The 22676-nt window shown below is 26.2% G+C and overlaps 1 protein-coding gene across 1 annotated transcript; it reads right to left on the minus strand.

The window, feature by feature from the left end:
* Positions 1-6425: 6425 nt before the first annotated feature.
* Positions 6426-11823, minus strand: LOC107171313 (NADH dehydrogenase [ubiquinone] 1 alpha subcomplex assembly factor 4). Its single transcript, XM_089229597.1, has 4 exons — positions 11428-11823; positions 11281-11369; positions 10979-11195; positions 6426-6713 (listed from the first exon to the last, which is right to left on the minus strand). Exons 1-4 carry the CDS (start codon positions 11570-11572, stop codon positions 6547-6549), a joined length of 618 nt encoding a protein of 205 aa, XP_089085723.1. The 5' UTR covers positions 11573-11823; the 3' UTR covers positions 6426-6546.
* Positions 11824-22676: the final 10853 nt, after the last annotated feature.

Below are 22676 nucleotides of genomic sequence, written 5' to 3' on the forward strand. Positions count from 1 at the left end.
AATTATCTATTAAAGTGTAGGGATTTCAGAGCTATCTAAATCTAAGTATTTATTTTATATTATATTCTTTTACGGTTATAATTTTTGTTCGTATCAAGTTTTAAAATGAAAATATTAAATGTTTACATTTAAAAATCCTGGTATTGAATTTCCAGATGATATTGCTCCTGGTTCACAATTATTTAATTTTAATAATTTTAACATACGTATAAATATCTTAAATCTAAATCATACTAATAATAGTATTTCGATTTTGAATCAAAAAGTTTTTTAGTTGTTCGATTAACCGTAGCGATTTAGCCGCAATGCGTTTTCGTTAAACCTATTTTTAGGCTATAATAAATAATACCTACAACATATTCATCGAATATGTATTGATGTAATAATTAAATATTGTGTTAATGTGTATGGGCATTGAGCAATAGGCGTGTTCCAAACGGCGCATATTTCTGCCATCGCGGCTATAACCCGTACTGTGTGCCTGTATAATATGTACCTATTATACGAAGTACCTATAGATAACAACTATAATGGTATCGATATTATAAAACAATATTGTGTAAGTACCTACGAATAACGAATGAGACGCCCGTCGTTTCCTGTACGTAGACAAGTAGCTGGTTCGCGTACGTATTAGATATGATATTATTACCATTTTATGATATAGGTAGGTGCCAACGTGCAGTAATAATATGATCATGTTTTGGCCCCGAGGGCGGCGCGACGGCTGAATTCCGTGATCCGAAAAAAAAATCAAGGACGCTTTTACCCGCCTTTAATCTGCCTGTATGCATATCGTATAATATGCGTACACCTGTTTATTTAACAATAATAATAATGCGTGTATATGTGCGTGTGTGCGTGCGTCTAACGTAATATAATAGATTAATTTCAAAATTCAAATTATATAGTAAAATTACGATCTGCGAGTTCGTTGTGTGCGCGTGATTCATCATGTGAGCAGTGAGCAGCCCCTCCTACTCGTGGTCTCTTGAAGTCCTTGTACGCAAGGGCGCCCGCAGTTGGGGGTGGGGGGGGGGCAAAGGGGCCATTGCCCCTACTGGGAATATTTTAAAACTATTGTTAATTTAATGCCACGCATATTAAAGACATTGTTAAAAAGCAAAAACAAAAAATTATTGAAGACGTTTTACAATAATTTTGTTACAACCAAGACGCATACAACATTTATTTGATAATTAATATAAATATAATTAATTTGTAACATCTACATTAACATGTATTAAAAAAAATATTAATATAATGTATTGTAAACCTACACATATAAGGGATGACTTACGTGATGACATATAATGTTGATTTTTTTTCTATTTAGGTTATGCTATTTTAGAATGAAGACACTAAAAATATATTAAAATTTAAAATAATCTTTTTGATTTGGTTTTAGAATTTTGATCTTGCCCCGGGTGAGATTTAGGTAATCCTGCGGTCGTGCTTGCTTGTACGCTTACGCATGTTTCGCCTGGAGAAAAACTACCTCTGCAGGATGTAATGGCGATAGTTACAATATTATTGTATGTAGGTACCTGTGAGTCGATGCGAACAAAACGGTTAACCTAACCGCTAAAAATATTTTTGATTCAAAATCGGGAAAAATAATAATTTAGATAGGAACCTACCTCTGAGACGTTCTAAAACTGTCACATCATATTAAATTATTTTGAGTTCTAGAGATTTCTCCAAACGATATTACAGCCTCAGGATGTTTCTGGATGAGATCGGATTAATGCAAAGGCAAGCAAAAAATGAAAATTAACACGCCAAAATATATATATAACATTTATTGCAATTATTCTGAAGGAAAAAAATTGAATATGATTTAATCAGGTGCTTATATATAAAATTATATGATTTCAAAAATATTTTTAAATACATTTTTGAAAGTTTAAAAAGAAAGTACTTCCCTTCCACGGAAAACGGATAAAAATAATGAATTTCTATCGTAAACATGAAGTATACTGTGAAATTTCGCAGAGTGCTAAACTTTTTTAAGCAAAGCCCTCCTCAAAAAATGTTTACTATAAAAAATAAATGACTAATATTAGGTAAACCATACGTTAGTGAAAAATTAATTCATTGTTATGTTAGCTTAAATGTAAGATCCTCTTTAGATAAATTCTTTAGGTTAATTTCAATAAAAAATGACAATATAGGAAAACAGATGGAAAATATGGAAACTATTATAGTTGTATAAAAAACTATTACAATAGATATGATGAGGTATCATGTTAAAATACTAAAATATAACAAAAGGGCTGCATATACGAATTGTGTCCCAAAATACGAAAGTATACATCGCGATATCCGAGTTGCGTTCACGATTTTCTCGCGTCATGTACGAGTTTCGTTCTGGTTAATAATTGATTAATTGGTTAATAACTACACGTATTATTTCCCTTCTCCTTTTACAGATTGAGGAGTGTCATTTGTATAAATGGTGTGCTTAAAAATTGTAATTGTATATTATTTTATAAAATCAGTAAATTTTTGTATGAAAATTTTTAAACGAACTCAAGACGTGTTAAATTTTTGTTTTCAACTCAGTCATGAGTTTTTTTTAATACATTCTTCTATTTCCACATCCTCCAAATGATTTCACTACTTGCGTTCATTTTAAAATAACACTTACATAAACGCTTTGAACACGACTGCATTGAACATTATTATTTAAACATTTTTGGAAAGCGAATTTGTATCCATTAATACGGATAGTACCTACGGGGGTAACTTATAATATACGTAGTGTAGAAACTTACACGTGTACCTTTTTTTACCATGTTGGAACTTACACATGTATCTGTTTTTTACTGTGTAGGAATTTACACATACATCTGCTTTTTACTGAGTAAGAACTTACATATGTAGGTACCTTATTGTATCATTTAGGAACATAGGTATGTGTATTTTGTTTACCTGCTAGCCGTTAGGTCTCGTAGTGTAGGAACTTAGGTACATTCGCGCATGAAATTGAACCGTTCATGATTTAGACGAAATAATTCCCGAAATTTTTCATCGTCGTTAATAAGATGTCCACCAGTCCACCAATCAAATTTTTAAAGTATCCTTCAGAGTTCCTAGTAGAAAATAAAGTGTTGAAAGGTTTTCTTTTTTTTGGAATTAAGTTCATAATAGTAACCCGGTTTCAATTTCTTCATCAAGAAGCAACAATTCACAAATATTATTATTAATACTGTTCAAATTAAATTTTGATTCATTTAAAAAAATTAAGAAATTAGAACTTATAATATGTGAAAACTACGTGCGGAAGAGACAACAGTCGCAGTGGATATGATTTAATTTTGTAAAATCAAACTAAAAGAGTGGGATAAAATAACAAAGTTTACGGCGTTTGACGCTACAAGGAAAACAGGGCAAACGCTGCAGGGAATCCGTACCTTAAGAAAGAGCGATATCGTCCGCGTATGCTATGAGTCCTATTTGTTATCTGAACTAGCTCAATTCCTTACGAAACGTTTATTTCTCGTACTATTTTTCCAGTACCGGGTTAAACAACACTGGAGATAGTGCATCGCCTTGTCGGAGACCTGTTGTCACTCTCACGAGCTGTGATGTTGTGTTTGCTATGTTAACCTTTATATCTGTCTGGCTGATGCTGGCTCCAATGAGGTTTACAATTTTACTAAGAAATCTGAATTCTTTGAACATATTTATTAGGCTTTCTCTATGAATAGAATCATGAGCTTTTTTTAAGTCCAAAAACAATATGTGTGAGTACATCCTTATTATATTCCCAGTTTTTTTTTTGAAGATCTGTCTTATAAAAAAAATTTAATCCGTTGTAGATCTATATTGGGCCTAAATCCTCCATGATAGTCACCTAGTAAATTCTCTGCTATAGGCCTTACTCTATCCAGTATACAATATTATGCTAAAACTTTATACGTTCAACGTTGTATCTAGTAATGCTAACCTAACCTAACCTAACCTAACGCGATACGCCTATATAGTTACTACATTCTTGTGGATCATTTATTTTTGTGAATAGGACAAATTAATTGCGGTGCCCCAGTCCTTCGAAAGTCTTTATCGTACTGATATCAATAATGAATAACTAACGAAGTTACTTATAATTACGATGTTACTTCTATGAAATTCTATTTGTGCCTGGGTGACTAATACATTTATGCATATAGGTAGCATATTATTATATTTTATGCGTGGGTAGGTAGGTACTAAAGATATACTTCGACGATGGTAGTTCAACCTATTTATATAGTTAGATAGTATTCCCATGAGATTCCTTTTACGTGCACGATGGTGCATAATATGAAACTCGTCTGCCTTGCAATCTCGAAAATTCGAAATTATATTACCATTAACCTATTAAGGTATCTACTTACGTATATACCAAAAATATATTTTAAAATGACCTTTCCGTACGAACGCAATAACTGACCCGTGAAATTAATTCTTCCATATTAATATCTCTCCACATCTACAACACTGATGCAAATTTGAATGCACCTACCACAGACGCGAAATTAGATATGATGGCTTTGCGATGCTTTTGTGATTTTTGGTTGAAATATTATCATAACATATTATATAGGTATTACATATATATTTACCAAAAATATTAACTATCGCAGGTATTCCTATACAGTGTTGAATCCAGACAATTTTTCTGGGGGGGGGGCTCACTTTTTTTCATTGGTGAATGGTGATACGTCATTTTAGTATTATGAATTATATCTATTAATAGGTAGTTATTCTTATTACAATTCATAATTTAGATTTATATCTAATATAGATAATATAGATTTCAAATTTATATAAAACTACAAAACAAATATTATAAATATTGAAAAAATTACAAAATAAATTAGAAACCTATTTACCTATTAATTATTTATATTTAAATTAGTATTGGGCATTTAATAAATAAGTACATTTTGTTGATAGTCAGAAAGTTGTATTTGTTGAATTATTCCTGGATTCAATACTATTCCTATATAGGTATATACTCGTACTATATATAATTTTTTTCGGAATGTGACGACGCATATTTTTGAGACATTTTACAAGACCCGGTCGAAATAACCTAACCTTAAATACCATATAGACGGTGAGCCACAGTTTGTTCTAACAACGTTATTATATTTGAAAACTAGGAAAATAAAATACATCATCGTGGCTATAGTCCGTTTTAAATTGTATATCGATTGTTTGCGTCATAAAAAAAAAAAAATGTTTATTGTAACAGCTGCATCATCGAGCTCGGAGTGTGTGGTTGTTATTGTGACTTGAGCATGGAAAAAATATTTCTAAAATATTATAGTTAAATAAAATATAGTAAGTATAACTATTTACTAGGTAAAATGACTAAATAACTTGATGAAGTAAGTACCATACAAGGTATCAATAAAATATATTCTATGATATTAAATGTAGTTTTATATTTTAATAATTAATTTGTTTACATCTGTCTAATCTGGGGTAAATACTAAATGTGAATCCTCTCACTTAAAAAAATACAAAATTTTAATCTTCTAAAATAAGGTACTTCGACTAATAGCAGATACTCTTTGGATCATAAGTAATATTAACCTGCACAAAGACATCCAAATTCAAGATATTCAAGAATATATCAAAATCCTAGCTAAACATTTCCACAGATTACAGTTCAGTTAAACAGGTTTAATGTACTACAAATTATATGCACAACTTACAACTATCTCAACACCGATTAAAACAGGATCATTCTCATGAACTTCTTAGTAAACTATTTGTCTCCTAAAATATAATATAATTACCAATCTCTAGTATAGTAACAAACACTTATTATTATTAATTATTTATTATATTGTGAACCATAACTTAAATTTATATATCTAATTATTATTATTATTATTATCTTCTTATTATAGTCAAAGTAATAGTAAATAATCTGTATAATATATTCATTGATGTAGATGGCTAGACTAGGAGCAACTTATATTTAAAATAAATTAAAATATTAATTTTAACATACATTTTAAATGTTATATTGTAATTCAAATTAGAATATTTTTTTGAAAATTTCACTCAATTAAAAATGTAAATTTCAACCAGTGAGTACCAAGTTAATTAGTTTTAAAGTAAGTAATTAATGTTCAGGTGAGAGTATTGAAGTGGTACAGTGTTATTCAATATTTTGATCCACTTCTCCAGCAATCTTAACTTTAAATTTAATGAAGTTTTGTAAATGATGATAATCGATTTATAATTAGTCATTAAATTGATTAGTAAATACCAAAATTAGTGTTAACATATATTTCCATATGAACTTTAAAATGTTAAATTTTGTAGCATAATATATCATACACTTAATATACAGAAAAACTCTTTTCTATAATGCATAAAACTATTCATTTTATTAAAAATTAAATCATTGCATAACGTAATAAACAGCATAAAACAATTAGGTATTTTTATTATCTATCTGTAACACGATTTATCAATTTTCACAATAAAGAAATTATTTTATATGAAAATAAGCAACTAACATTATTCTTTGGTGCAATTTTAATCTTTACCAATCTGCTTTCGTTCTTCCTTAAATTTATCTATTTCTAAACTATGTCTAATCTTGTCGATAGCACTACTAATGAAAAATTTATTTGAAGTCTTCTTTTCCATCATCTTTTCTGGGATATACATATCAAATACCCTGTAATATTTTAGTATATTATCTGTAAAAAAAAAAATAAAACAAAAATTAAATTATGAATATAGCCATACATCAGCATCATATATAATATAAAATATACCTTAAAGGTAAAAATATTAAGATAATATTGAGCAAGTTACGCATTTGTATAATTATAAATAATATCAATGCTATTTTTTACAAATATATTATGATCAATGATCTTTTAATGGAGTTATTGCAGTATTCTTAAATTTTAACAATGATATATTACTTAAAACTTTAAAACCAGTCTGGTAAAAATACTTTTGAAAAAGTATTAAAATACTAATACTAGTATTCAAGTAAAATAGTATTAAAAATACTATTATAAAAATATATTTTATGAATACTCACTAAGTATTTGAATACAAAATTTTAATACATGTATTTTTTTTAAATTGTATACTATATAACATACATGTTTAATGTATACTGTATATTAGTAAAGGTACCTTATTATGTTATTACTTACCATAGAATTTAACAATTTGGAAAAAAAAAATAACATATCCGACTATTTAGATGTAAATACTTATTCTTATTGATAAAATTAAATTACAAAAAAAAAGTAGTATTAATAAAAAGTGGTATTAACTACTAATATGGAATTATTTTAAAATATCCAATACAGAACCCATATAAAAATTTTAAGATTTTAAACCTTAAAATTACCTACTTTTGCTATACAAAATGTTTTCTGTTTTTAATCTCATTAATATATTGTTTCTTTTTATACATAATTATATAGCCTAGTTAATACGATAAAAATTTATCTTTGATATTCCATGCTCATGATATTAATAAATATGAAATTACATTTTTGGAGTTAAGACTTACAGATTAAGCTGATTTAATATTATTTAAACGAAAACAATATTATTTTTATTGATGTCAAATTGTTGTCAAAAATAATTAATAAAACGAACCATATAGTATTTAAACACAAGTATTTATATTATTTTAAAAATACTTTTAAAAAGTATTTAGAAAACTTAAAAAATACTTTAAAATTATTGTATTTAGAATACCAAAAAATACTTAAAAAAGTATTCAAATACTATACGAGACTGTTTAAAACATTTTTTCTTTATATAAATGTACAGTACATTTTAAATTATCTGTGAGAGGATTATCTATAATCTTCATTAGAACTATGTGCAGCATTAAAAATAGTGTTAATGTATATAAATATATATATATATATATATATATATATATATTTTATATTATCAAAATATGAGTACTTATCTAATTTTTTTTAAATACTATATGATAATATAACATAATAAGAATTTTTTAAATAGTTTAATAATGTAATTTTTACTTTAAAAAAATTGAGAATATACAGAGTATAATATTTAGATAGTGAGGTTCACCAAGTTACATGTAGCAACATTTAAAGATTTAAAAATGAAGTCTAGATGGTACAATAATGAGAGAATTTTTCAATTTTTTTAGTAAGAAAAAATCTACAGATAAACTTAAAAATATTTTGGATATTAACAAGTATGGATTTTTTATAACTTTACATACCATCTTAATTGTAAATTCAATCAGAGTTGCGCAAAATTTCATCTAGATAATTTTTTATCTAAATAATTTAAAAACAACATTATTCGATTAATTTTCGTTTACTTAATTGATTAAACTTTGGTTGGTAATTTTAAACACGCAAATATTAAAAACAATAAATTAGGTAATTGTAAATTTTATTTATGGATGTGGTATCCGTATTCGTCACATTAGTATTACCCTCTGATGATGACGAGTCTTTAGCTGATTGTTGTATTAAAACTATAGAATTATCATTAAGAATATTCAAGGAACTCATGTCGAAATAAATAATTAATACTTGAAATTAAATCAAACATGTCACACATATATACATACTTAAAAATTAAAGAGTTACTAATGTGGAAACACGAAACAACTGCTACAAGTAATCATAAAATATAGTTTAAAGTACCTACATTTGATAAAACTACGCTTTCAAAATTTAGATAATTTACATTTTATTATGATTAAACAAGTAACTATTATATAGCTATATGGGACATTTTCCATATAATATCTAAATGTCTAATATATATATACATTTTTGTATGGAGCTCAATATTAGTAGAATAATTGTATTCTAAGAATATTTATAGATTAATTTTTTATTTGAATAATTTTTTATTTTTATTATTCGAATCATTGTAAAAAATTCATTCGAATAATATACCTAGCCTAACCTAACCTTTTTTTTTTTTCATGGTATCGAAGACCGGAGTGGGGACTGCTTTCGCATTACTTCCACAAGCCTAACCTAACCTAACCTACTCTGAATTCAATAATTTATCCTACATTAAATAGAATATTAAATGCCTGGTATGTATAGGTCTTAAATTAATTATTTAAAAAACATGAATTTAAAAATAATTGTAACAACTAATTCTTACTCCCATGTGTTGTATCTATCTTTTCCTCAATTACATAGAAACATTATTTTTTCGATAATAACTACTAGTTTATTTATTGTTAATATTAAAGTAAATTAACTGAATAATGAATTTGTAGAGTAGAAAAGAAACTGTTTGAAGTTTTTCAAAGAATTTTTCACATTTTTAATTTAAAATTAATTATAAGTACTTAAATGGTTCATTTTTTGAAATACATTTAACTTGTTTTTTATTATTATTAAACAATATACAATCTATACATAAGAGCATAATAAGAATATGTGCTACAATTTAATTTAGAAAAACATGAATAGGATGAGGGAAGAAACCATCCAGTGATCGTACTTTTTTTTACTTAAATAACTTGTTTTAAAATAAAAATATGAAGAAAAAAACTTTGTTTGAGCACAATTTATTTTCTTCTCTACAAATAACAATAAAATAATTTCCTCTAATAAATCAAAAGTGAGAAGAATCAGGTTAATATATTGTCTATGCCACACTTGAGTTAGACTGATACAACAAATTCTAGTATTACATCCTCTTAACAACCATAGTGTCCAATAACACTATGGTTTGGTTGAATCAAATGATTGTGGCATTGAACACTTCTACTGTACATATTTCCAGTAAATATTCAATAACTTAAAGTATTTTTGTTTTAACTGTAATTATTGAGCAAAAATTATGTTTAGCAGATAGCTTTAAAATTAAATATTAATATATTATACAATATAAAAAGGGGGGAGTATTACTTATTATAGACATTGAAAACAATAATTAGTAACTTAGATTAAAAGGACGTTCTTAAATTAAAAAACAGTTTTATTAAGAACTCTTAAAGTATTTCATGTATATAAATCTAAATAAAACAAAATTAAACATAAAAGTAAAATTATTTATACTTATTATTTTAAGTATATTCCATAAGAGTTAAAATATATTTATTAAATTTTTATTTGAGGTATTTTAATTAACTTTGAATACCTTATTTAATTTGAAATTATTAAGAAAATGTAAAACTATTTGAGCTTGTATCAAAAATTGTAAATTTCAAAAATTGAACTGCTCTTAAGAAATAAACAGCCTAAAATCATTTTTCAAACGATATTTGAGAGGTAAATTACAAATCAGTTTTCGATATTAAAAATAAAATAAATATGATTTTAAAGTATTTAATTATTTTAGATTTTAAAATTAGTCTTATATATTGGTGTTCATATTCTAAAATCTAAATTAAATTATAATAAATTTTAAAATATTATGTTTGTTGTTTGTATTTTAAAATATCATTATCAACCCTTAAAGGTGTAAAAAATGGTAACAAAAAACTAGCTATTGTATGAGATTACATAAATTAACTGAGTTGGTCTATAATAGTTATTTCATTAATTTTAATTATTACAAAATATAATTCATAATTAACACTTTTTTTATAATATACCTAATATAAATTTTAAAAACTATATGAAATCCTGAAATATTTCATTTGCATTAGAATGTATTAGAAATATCTACTGGTACTAACTCTTAGATAATATTTTACCAATATGGAAAAGAAATTAGTACATATCTACAAGTTGTATGTTTAATTGATTGAGTTGTAGACTTTGAATGATTTGATCAACGATCATATAATTTTAAAACCTTGTTAGAAAACGAAATAATTTATTACCGAATAAAAAATAAAGAATTTACTATTTAATAAACATAATTAACTAACATGTATGATTTCCTTGATCTTTTAGGGGTTTTCATTGTTTAGAATATCTAATTTTCTTAAGAGGTTTTTAAAAATAACATTATATACATATAATATACACACCCATTAATTTCTTATCAATTTTAACTCTATCAGCTAAAACTTGTGACGTATATATTTGTTTATCTTTAAAATGATCCGCTATACATTCAGTAATTTCAGTAAGTGTATACCGTCCTGGAGGAACATTTTCTGGTTCTTTAAATGTAAACGGTGAATTAAATTCTTGTGCTCGATTTTGTGGCAACTTGGTTTTTGAATGGGGATATACATTAGGCAACTATAAAATAAAATGTATCATATTAAAAATTTTAATTATCTTTAAGGTAATTGGTAAAGAAAATTAATAAGAATAACACACTCACATCACCTTTGGATGTAACATAAACACTTTGTAAATTCTTTCCTAGAGTTGAATTTTTATTCACTAGCTCTTCTTTCAGCTGTGGATCATCTGAAATCAACCCAAAAAATGCCATTCATGTATATACATTATATAAAATTACAATTACTTTCAAGAAGGTATTTCAGCCTCTCAGCATCTGCTTTATGCAATGGTGCTGGTACAGGTTTATCTTGGTCAATTACTCGTTCTGTTCGTTCAACCACGTTAAACCTTCGTATACGTTTCATAAGATGAGATCCAGCTACTCCCATAATAAGTAGTTCAATGAATTTTGAACTATAACATACAACAACTAACAAGAATAAACAAATTAAGAAATATTGTACAAGATTTATCTCGCTAAATAGAAAATGCAAACAGTTTTTTTTTTTGCACAACACTTAAAAAGTAAATCTGACTTTTTTAAACTAAATGTCTATATTATTAGTTATTTCAATAATTTCACCAAAAACTTTCCTGCTTTTGAAATTTAAATTGGTATTATGATTTTAATACGTAACCTTACACTGGCATTGATAAATAATTTCATAATGATAACGGCATTATCATTTATCATTGTTGCGAATGGAAACGTGATTTAATTTACTATATTATACTATCAATGACAAAACTATGAAATCATCGTTAGATGGCGTTGACCATGATAAATTAATTTATCATGGCGTTGACGACATTTAAATATTGACCGTTGAGGTCCACTACAATAGTACAATGATATAATAATATTATATTGTATATTGTAATAAGTAAAGTATACTTAAATTTCAAACTTAAATATTAAACTTTTTAACAAATTATTATTTATAATTTATCCATGAGTATATTTGTTCAATAATAATACCTGCATACAAAACATATCTTTAAATTTACTATCTTAAATGTGGTCGAAGACATGACACATGACTTAATTTAATACACATACCTGCACATATAAATTCAATGTTGGAAAGTGACATACTGACATAATATTTTATTAACTAACTTAAGTTTTACTAATTGGCAATTGCTATAATGAAATTACTTTTCACGTACCTAATTGTATGTTAATGATTTAATGGACAATAATTCTGATCGTAATTACATTTCATTCAATTTTATTGTGATTAATTTATTTATACCTACCTACCTAATTTAAGTTACTTATTTTTTAGTAAAATTACTTTATTACTAGTTAGTTTATTTTTTGAAATCAATTTTAAGAACCAAAAGATTATATAATAGACACAAATGCCTTACAACCCACACAGCAAAATTATATTTTCAAAATATTGTCGAAATAATGTCAATACAAATTGAAATATGTGATTTAAATTGTTATAATATTTTAAAATATTGTCAACACTTTTTAGTAATATTTTAATTGTATACTATCATAATATTGTAGCTATTTGTTTTCATAATATTATTAAGATATATTTTCACAATACTGTAACTCAATATTATTGCAATGTTTGATCATGCAATTTCAAAATACTTACCTAGTATCAAATAGGTATCGCAATAGTTAATAAACTATGATGATAATATTAAGTTTATAACAGGTAACTTATATTACTTCTAAATATATATTAACCAATAATACACTATTATAAACTGGTTGTGTAATATGAATTTTATTTGTTTTAACATTATATTTTTTAATTTATGTTTTTGGTCTTGAACATTTTAAATTTACCATCCATTGAGACTTAATTATAAAAATTAAAAAACCATACTTTAAGTGAATTTAATTAAAATCTCTAATATATCCTGATAACTATACAAATTTGAATACAATTAATGCAAATTAATTACCTCATGTTATAAATAAATAATAAAAACATAATTGCAGTATGTATAAATAATGTTTTAACAAAATCTTATATGGTTATAGTAATAACAAATATATGTTCAAGTAAATACATATTGCAGTTTAAAAAAAAAAAAAAAAATGTCTCACATAATAATAATGAATAATTTACAATAATGCAAGTGAATATTATATTATATTTAAATAAAAATTTTAATATGTTCTTGTATTAATATATTATGTATAGGAAAATTGATGGAAAATTGATATACAATATTTGATATGTAATAGTGTGAAACTGTTGTGATTATATTTGGGTTTAAATATTTGGAGAATAAATATTTTCAAAATAACTGTACAATATTCTTGGATAAATATGTGCGGTATAACCTGATTAAAATATTGTGAATATATATATTTTTTCAAATTGCTGTGTGGGAATAACTCTATTTTTATACACAACTATTTGAAAAAAAATGTATTTGTGCAGTTAAGTACCTAATAATTAGTATTAGGTATAACATCTTTAGGTTGTTATTAATATATAATCATTTTAAAACAGTTTTTTTTTTTAAATTTTTATTGCATTTCATACAATAATATACTCGTCTTACAATCTATAGACTATTGGACTATAATCTTACCTAAATTATCGAGATGGTACAACAAGAATAATACCTATGTTATAAATTGTCTATTTATAAAATCTATCTACTATTGCCTAATATGTATTAATTACCTTGTACAGTATACGAAAAACAAAATGAACTAAAACGATAGTTATACATTGTATTGTATCACTCAGAGAAAAGTGTAGTAGGATTAATGAAAAATGACTATAAATTTAAAGAAAAAAGGTGATGATTTTGAGCCTATGAAATTTCATCATAAAAATAAATCAATGTACAGATTTAATTTAATGAAATCGTATGTTTTCAATAATAACACATTTATCATTGTTTCAATACATATATTATTTGTAATAAGAAAATAATACTTTTGAAAAGAAGAAAATCAAATCATTATATCAAAAATAAGATACATTAAATTAAATGTTCAACCATTATTATTTTAAAGACATTTTTACTTGTAATAAAGACCTAACGTTTTTAAGACTAAGAAAATCTTATAAATTATAATTAAGTTAAAACTATTTTATTTTAACTAATTATTCATTTTTAATTATTTTAATAGCTCTTTTACTTAAAATAAAAATATATGGTCTTTAAAAATAAGGAAATTAAATTATAAAACCAAAAAGTATTGCTTTGTAATCAATGACATTCTTATTATTAAAATGAACCGCATTTTTTTTTGTTTTAAAATGTTTAGCATTGAATGTTTTGTTTTGTATATAATATATGTTTTAACAAAAATAAAATATTCTAAAAAATAACTATATTAAAGTACAAAGATATTAAAACTATATACTATATAGTATATATATACTATATATTATATAGTATACTATAGTACAGAATATAACTACTCTGTACAATAAGATGCGTTGTGGTTAAAATTAGGGCGCAAGCTGTTCCACGTAACGTGAAAATAAGCTGGTGTCTTGTAGCTAGACAATATAAAAATATGACAAATTGTCTCTCAATACAAATTGTATCGTCGTTTTAAAGGAAGCAATGAGTATGTTGTATGCTTGTATGTGTATAAGGGTGTTCGGATTCAATGGTCTGAAAGCAGTAGCTCAATCACAAAATACTAATTCATATAACAATAATTCCCAAATACTACATACTATACCTAGTCATATTATAAAAATTGTATATGTAAATGTATCAAAAACAAAAAAATTACATTTTTTCATTTTTAGCACTACTATTAAAAATGCTACTTCACAATAATTTATATATTTTTGCTTCTGAAGATCTGGATACCTACAAACAAAAACAAAAAAGTACCCAGAATTTTGGGGACTTTAAAAATCATATAATCTTTTTAATAAATAATAAATACCTATAACATTACATTGTAAATAATATAAATTAAAATGTAAAGAAATTATATTATATGTATAGTATAGGTACCAACAAACAAATTATTATCTATTTAAGCTATTTAAATTTTCTTTAAACAAATATTGCTTTATGTTTGTTTGTGTTATTATTTTTTTTATTTGTAGTAACGGTCGTTATAGTTTTATACTTTTATCGTCGACTGTTTATTACTTATAGTTCAAATTATTGGAATGTCAAAAAATGACATTACACTTGTAAAAGTCATATAGATACGTGTATAAAATTAATTTATTCCATGATGAATATTAAGATAATTGCATTACTAAAAACTGCAGTATTGTTTAAATTCAAGATGACGAAATTAATAATCACGTTGTAGGTAGATGGTTATAAAAAAAAGTTATCGAAAATATCACTGCATTATATTATTGATAAACTATCATATTATTATAACAAATATTAGTATACAACCGTCAACTATAACAGCCGAAAATTTACAGCTAGATATGCAGCAAGGTTAACTAATAATTAATAAGTAGGTAATTGTAAATAATAACATAATATTCTGAATACACTTCTGGGTAAACTGAGACATTTCTTACTCACTCTTGTATATTTCTAATACCATCAGTACCTCGTTTACACTTATACCTACCTCTGCATAGATCAACTAAGAACAAATGTAATTTGTCTCGATCGATTTGATAAGTGTAGATGGAAACGTAACTACGAAGCTATAGATAAAATAAAAATTATTATTTATACAACATAACTTATTAAATATTGTATATATTATTAGTATAATTTTCAAAAGATTGATTTTCGAAACAATTTGTAGGTAAAAATATAAAATAATTATTGTAATGAAGCAAATTTAAGAGAGTATCGATTAAATTACGTAATTATATATGTTAAAATAATAATATATACAAAAATGAGAATCTGTTTTAGTTAAATTGACTCCAGATGTTCGAAGCAGCGCTTCGAGGTCGTGGTTTTGAAAATCGTTAGAGAGTAAGTAGTCTAGTCACCAATGATACCAATGCAGCAATAATACCTAAATGAAAGATTAATAGATCAGATCATGCGAACTTATTTGACAGATGTTTGAATCATGTTAGCCGACTTCCTATACGTGACTACGTATTATATCAATATATATTAATAACCAGGGCTTGAGACTTAAAGTATTTGCTTATTTTTATGATTGACTTAAAATTTAGCATAGTGCTATGGAAGTGTATGTCATGTTATAATACGTATTACGTATAATTATGAAGTTTGAAAGTGCTTTTTTCGCTTGTTTCGGCGATTTTTCAAAAAAAAATGCTTATTTCCAGTTTTTCTGATTATTTTAGCTTATTTGACCAGTATTTCTATGTTTTATAATGTTTTCAACTATTAAAAAAAATAATATCGTTTACATATCATTTTTCAGAAAATCCCTTGGAAAATCCATAAAATATCGAAAGTGAAGTTAAATTTATTTTATAATATAAAGATAAATATTTATTTTTATTTTGTTTGATTTTTTAGTTAAAATTAATTTTTTAGTGTTTTGTTTTTTGATAAATTTTTTTGCAAAAATTTAAGTTTTTAAATGCTTATTTGAGTGCTTATAATGATGTTTTTGAGAGCTTTTTTAAGCGCTTATTTCAATGATTTCAAGTGCTATAAGTCCCGAACCCTGTTAATAACTATTAACTAGATGTATCACTATTATCACTGTATCAGAATTCCAGCAGATGCCACTTACAATAATAAAGTGCAACATTCAGTACAAAAGTTTAACGTAATAATGCAGTGGGTACCTGTGGTATTTGAAACAAAAAGTGAATCAATATATCGCAGTAAAGTATATAATATGGAAGCAGTCGTTGTGATCCCTAAAAACGACATGATTGCCTTTTTATCCGAAGTTCCAAAATAACAACTGATTAAGCAACGAAAAATCAACAATGTTTGACAACTTTTAGATGTTGATGTATAAATAAAAATATCTACGAACAGGTAATAAACTAATAACTAAACTTAAAAAATAGTTTTTTTGATTGAATCATAACAAGTTTATCAAATAATATTAATAATAATATGCGTTGATAAAAATGTATAATTTATTGTCAATTTCTTATAATGTTTTTTTAAATTCATAACTTATTCTGCTATAGAATGAAGTATGTGTCCCTAATAATTTCAAAAAAATTACAATTGGTAGCAACGAATATATTATTACCTGGACTCATAGCTCTAAAAAAGGTTGTTATAAGTGCTTGAATATATGCTCTAAAAGTATTCATATAAGTGCTTAAATATGCACTAAAAAATACTAAAATATACAAAAAAAAACACGTTCGTGAAGTTTGTATACAAAAATTATTATTTTATTCATATTATTTATTATATTATTATAATATTATATTATTTTAGTTTCTATAATTAAAAAGAAAATTGAATAATATCACCTAGGAATTATTGTGCTTTATTGTATCACAAACAACTTGTGGTACTCATTCATTCTGCGATTGTTCTGTTAAAAATAAAATTTATTAATTTATAATTATATATTTTTTAAATATTTTTAATCATCTATTTACCTTGAAAGTAGCCTAACCAAAATAGTAGAGTAAAAATTGTATTTTATTTAAAAAAATTAAGGTTATGTTTATAATCGCACTGCAAGTTTACCGTTAATAATATATATTATACTTATTGGTTATTGGCTATATTCACGGGCAACCAAGTCATATTATACTTTTTATTCCAACGGGCTACGACCAACACCCAAACCCCGATCGTTGTAGTATCGTGTTCCAATATTATAATACGGTTATCTGAATGGAAACTGTATATAATATATATTTTCTAAAATATAGGTAGATACGCGGTAAAAAGACAAACGACAAACGATTTGGCGATACGACCGTTAAGGTATGCAGTGATGCAGGTACGCGCTATAGTGCATCGATACGGATGCGTTTTGCTCCTTGTGAGGTCTCTGCGTTCACGTGACCTACGGTAAAAAAAAAAAAAGAGACACCGAAAACAATGCACCGCGATTATTATTATGTATACCTACAATTGGTCCGCTTGCGTTTCCGCTATTATACCATATTAAACTATTAAGTTGTATGTAAAAAAATTCAATTCTCGAAATAAAACCGCAACTGTTGCTTAGTTAATAATCGACTGCTTATTGCACATTATATATTTTGGCCAAAGCGTGCGTACGTCGTTTTATTCCTACTATTTTACCTTCAGCCACGCTGTTGTTTTTTTTAATATTTGATTATTGTGATTTTACTTAGATAAGTAGGAACCGAGCCGAACTTCGTTTTTAACGTGTGCCTCTAAATAAACGGATACAATCATTGGATATAAAATTACACATTTTCATTCCTGAATTTATATATATGCATACTGAGAAAACTCGTGTGGGAATCCAGGAATTCAAAATTGCATTATATAATGCATATATTTGATAGGGCAGGTCCATGATTAATAAATATTAAGATTATTTTGCATTGTAAAAATATAATTATATAGAGATAGATTAACAATAATAAAGAAAAATGATTAAATATGTTTAATAGTAAATAATCACGATGAGCATGGTGTAACGAGCTGTGACTTTATCTATGTTTATCTATGAGTCCCTGGTAGTAATATAATAGTAATAGTGATTGAGAGCAACGGCGGCGTATATAGTGCCAATAATAATAATACAATATGTGACATTATATATATCACTAATCATATGAATATTCCTTAAAGTAGGGCACGCAGGAATTGTGTGTTTTATGTAAACGGATATCGCACTATAAATAAATGTACAAGGGGCATCCGGTTGCGACAACCACACGCGTCATATATGGCCATGGAAATTACGTAGAATAGATATAATTATTGGAGTAGGGACCAGGGATTCTCTCTATGAGAGGAGGTCGTCGACGACACGAACATCAGACGAACTTACCAACGACTAGCAACTGGAAGCTGAATACTCAACACTAGAAGTCACATCTCATCGTTATTATTACCATTTAACTAATAAATTAATTAGACTTAGTTATTTTTTCATATTATTTAAATATTGGACTTGTAATAAATTGAGTATTTCTCAAAAACATCAAATATTGAATTATTCCATTCAAGTTTCTTGACAAAATCCTAGAAGGGCTCGCTATAATTTGGCGCTGTGGACAGGGTTATTCAAAGAAAAAAAAGAAGAATACTTAGAAATTTTTTTAAGATTATTTTCGAATATTTAAAAAAAAATTTTCCTTTTTTCTACTTCTAACGGAAGGAATTCATATCCGATCACTGTGAGAAGACAGGCCATCTTCGATCTTCCCACGACTCCGTGTAAACGAAAAACCAGCAGTAGCAGTCAAGGAAAAGCAAGGAACAAATATGGCATCATCATCAGTCAATTCTATAAATAATAGATCTACAAATATTATTAACATTGACGTTAATTGAATATTTTTTATTTTATTGAGTGCAATTAATTGGTATATCAAAAAATCATTTTAAACGCAATTGATAACTCCCTTCACAATATATGTTTGACTTGTGGTAACCTTTCATAACAACAATTCGTGAGGAGATCCTAAAAGCCATAGCAAAATGTTTTAATACATAATAATATATACCACGGAATATAGGTACATTGGTACATATACATTATGGACCACGAAACGTCTCTCCAAATACCGTCCTTTCTACGCCAGACGAAACAACAAAATAATTGAACACGGCGTTTTAAATTTTTTTTTTAATGTAATTTACAATATTTTTATACGACGGATGTAACACCTATCACGACGACAAGGGATCAAAATCAACCATATTCAAATAAATCATCGATGTCATTGTTATCGTATTTGGACGCCGCGCGCGTTAAAGAGCCAACAGAACAATATATGATATGCTTGTAGGTATAAAATACGCGTATATAATAAATATATACCTATACGTATTATTGTAAATGAATATTAAAATATTACTCTCAAAGATCCCTCGTCACAATAATAACTCGCGATTATACCGTGTAGCTGGCGCACGAAGAGCCAAGAGGTACACGTATAATATACTATACATACGTAGTATGCATATATATATATATATAGCCATACGTGTATATTATGTATATATGCGCATTCTCACGCCACCCGAAACACACAACCCTCCGGTATAAATGTTATTTTATTACTCCATTCACGGGGATGAAAAAAAACGAATAGAAATAAAAATGTATAAACGAATACTATACGTTTCGAGCAGCAAATGAGTATTAAGTATAAATATGCTTTACCTGCAACATGTATTATATTTAATATAAATATTATGTATATATTATTTAGTCTGTATTATGCCGACGTTAATAATAATACATATTATTATATTCACTTATAATAATATAATATGTATACAACGTTTAATTTACCCTCAAAACATATGTGAATATAATACGCCGTCGCATGTCTTTCCTGTCGATCGAATATTTATTATGATTATATTAAAATGTTATTATTATGATTATTAGTGATTCTTAGACATTATGATGATAACACTCGTATAGTCGTATAGAAATGTAGGTATATTAAATTTCATTTCATTTGCTTACGTACTTATGTGTAATACGCATTTCAATTACGATTTGGGAAAAGCTTTAAAACCCTTGGATACAAAAGTATCTTAATTTATTTTTAAAAAACTAATAATTATCATTATTAATTATGCGTAACTACCCGACAACGCTGTGTTGTAGTCATATATCTTTAAAACTTGCAATGAAGATGTAACCAACAATAAAAGAAGATATAAAACATTTATTTTTAAAATAAGACGTTTCAAATATTTCAATATTTAGAAATTAATCAAAGAAATAGATAATAGCTTAGTTTATCTATGATGGGCCAGCCCGCCAGCCATAATATAAATACCTGACATAATATTTGACCGTCATACAATGATATTGATATTATATTAGTTAATACAATTCCAGACGTTGAAATATAGACTTAAACAAGACTAGAATTATCGTCATTATGTTAACATGTTCATCTTTTAAATCATGATTCAAACCTTCGCTATTTTTTAATCGATTAATCATATTATCAAGACTTAGGATCGTATTACGTTTAAAACTCTATTAAGACATTTTTCGCTAATGGACGTGAATCGTGCCGTTTAAGCTGCTTAATAATAAATTGTTATTTGTGCGATTGGTCTATACGCGTCTAGAACATAAGAAACAATAAAAACGATCGTTTTAGTAGACGGTGAAAAACCCACGTTACAAAAAAAAAAAAAATTAAAAATTATAAAGGGTAATTTGAAATCCAATATCTTTTCGTCTAATGCGAACGCTAGCCGGCCACACATCATTACTAACCTATATCTTAAGTTTTTTTTCAAGGTTAATATTCTTAAATAAAGTTCCTCCTTATTACAGACGGTAGCCAAGTATTATTTTACAAAAAAGACTTACCACCCATTACACACATAGTCCGTGCCGTTGTCTGTCTGCGTTTCGAAGTCTGCAATAATACAAAAAATCATACGTTTATAAAATCTATACATAGATTATTAATTTACAATAGATATTAACATCACTGATACTCATTGAAATAAATCAAAAAATATTATCAACATTTTACATAATTTAATCTGTAGAAATACTATTCATTGAATGAATACCATATAGTTTTGACTTTGTTTTTAGTACCTAATCAGAAAATTTAAGTATGGTGCCAACAAAATTATTATAAAAATACCAAAATATTTTAATACATAAACCCTACACACTTTATTTGAGTATACATCATAATAAAGCTCTATGTACACATTAGCGATTATACATTTCTTAATATAAGTAATACATTAACGAGTAAAAGTAAAATATATACTATAGCCGTGTAATAAAATCCAAGTTTAACAAAATAATGAAATGCCAAATAACTAATAAGTATAATAACATCGATAAAATATTATCAGAAAATGTATTGTCTAATTTAGAAAAAATATACAATTTTCAACAATATTAACGTACCTAGTATACTAAATATATAATATTATCACTCCTTCTAAAAAATACGACATATTGCCTAACCTACGTTTTAGGGTACCATAAAAAACCAAGATAAAAATAATTTTTTTTAAATTTACAGACGTCGTCAGCAGGTAAACATAAAAATAACGTCAATAGCATATTATTATACTATATATACAATCGATACTTGTCAATAAAATAATTTCATGTTTGCACTTTGGGTGGAAAAAAATCCAATTCGAAAACAAAACGAATACGCTGTCGTCGTTTTGCGGTTAACGTAATTTTTTTTTTGCATCGTATATTATATAACAATATATGCTTGCGACGAAATACGCGTAAGGGTACGAATAGTACCATAGTATTATATAGGTACTGCAATGGCAAGAATACAATCTTCCGGCAAAACGGTGTCTAGACAAATATCATCGTGTATACTGTATATAATATAGCACAGTGAACATGTAAAGATATTATTATATTAGACACATTTTTATATTATAGTCACCGAGATCATCATTTGGATGTAATAATAATAA

This window comes from Diuraphis noxia, unplaced genomic scaffold, assembly GCF_037042655.1.
Source record: "Diuraphis noxia isolate RWA-SAM2 unplaced genomic scaffold, SU_Dnox_SAM2 contig0005, whole genome shotgun sequence".
NCBI lineage: Eukaryota > Metazoa > Arthropoda > Insecta > Hemiptera > Aphididae > Diuraphis > Diuraphis noxia.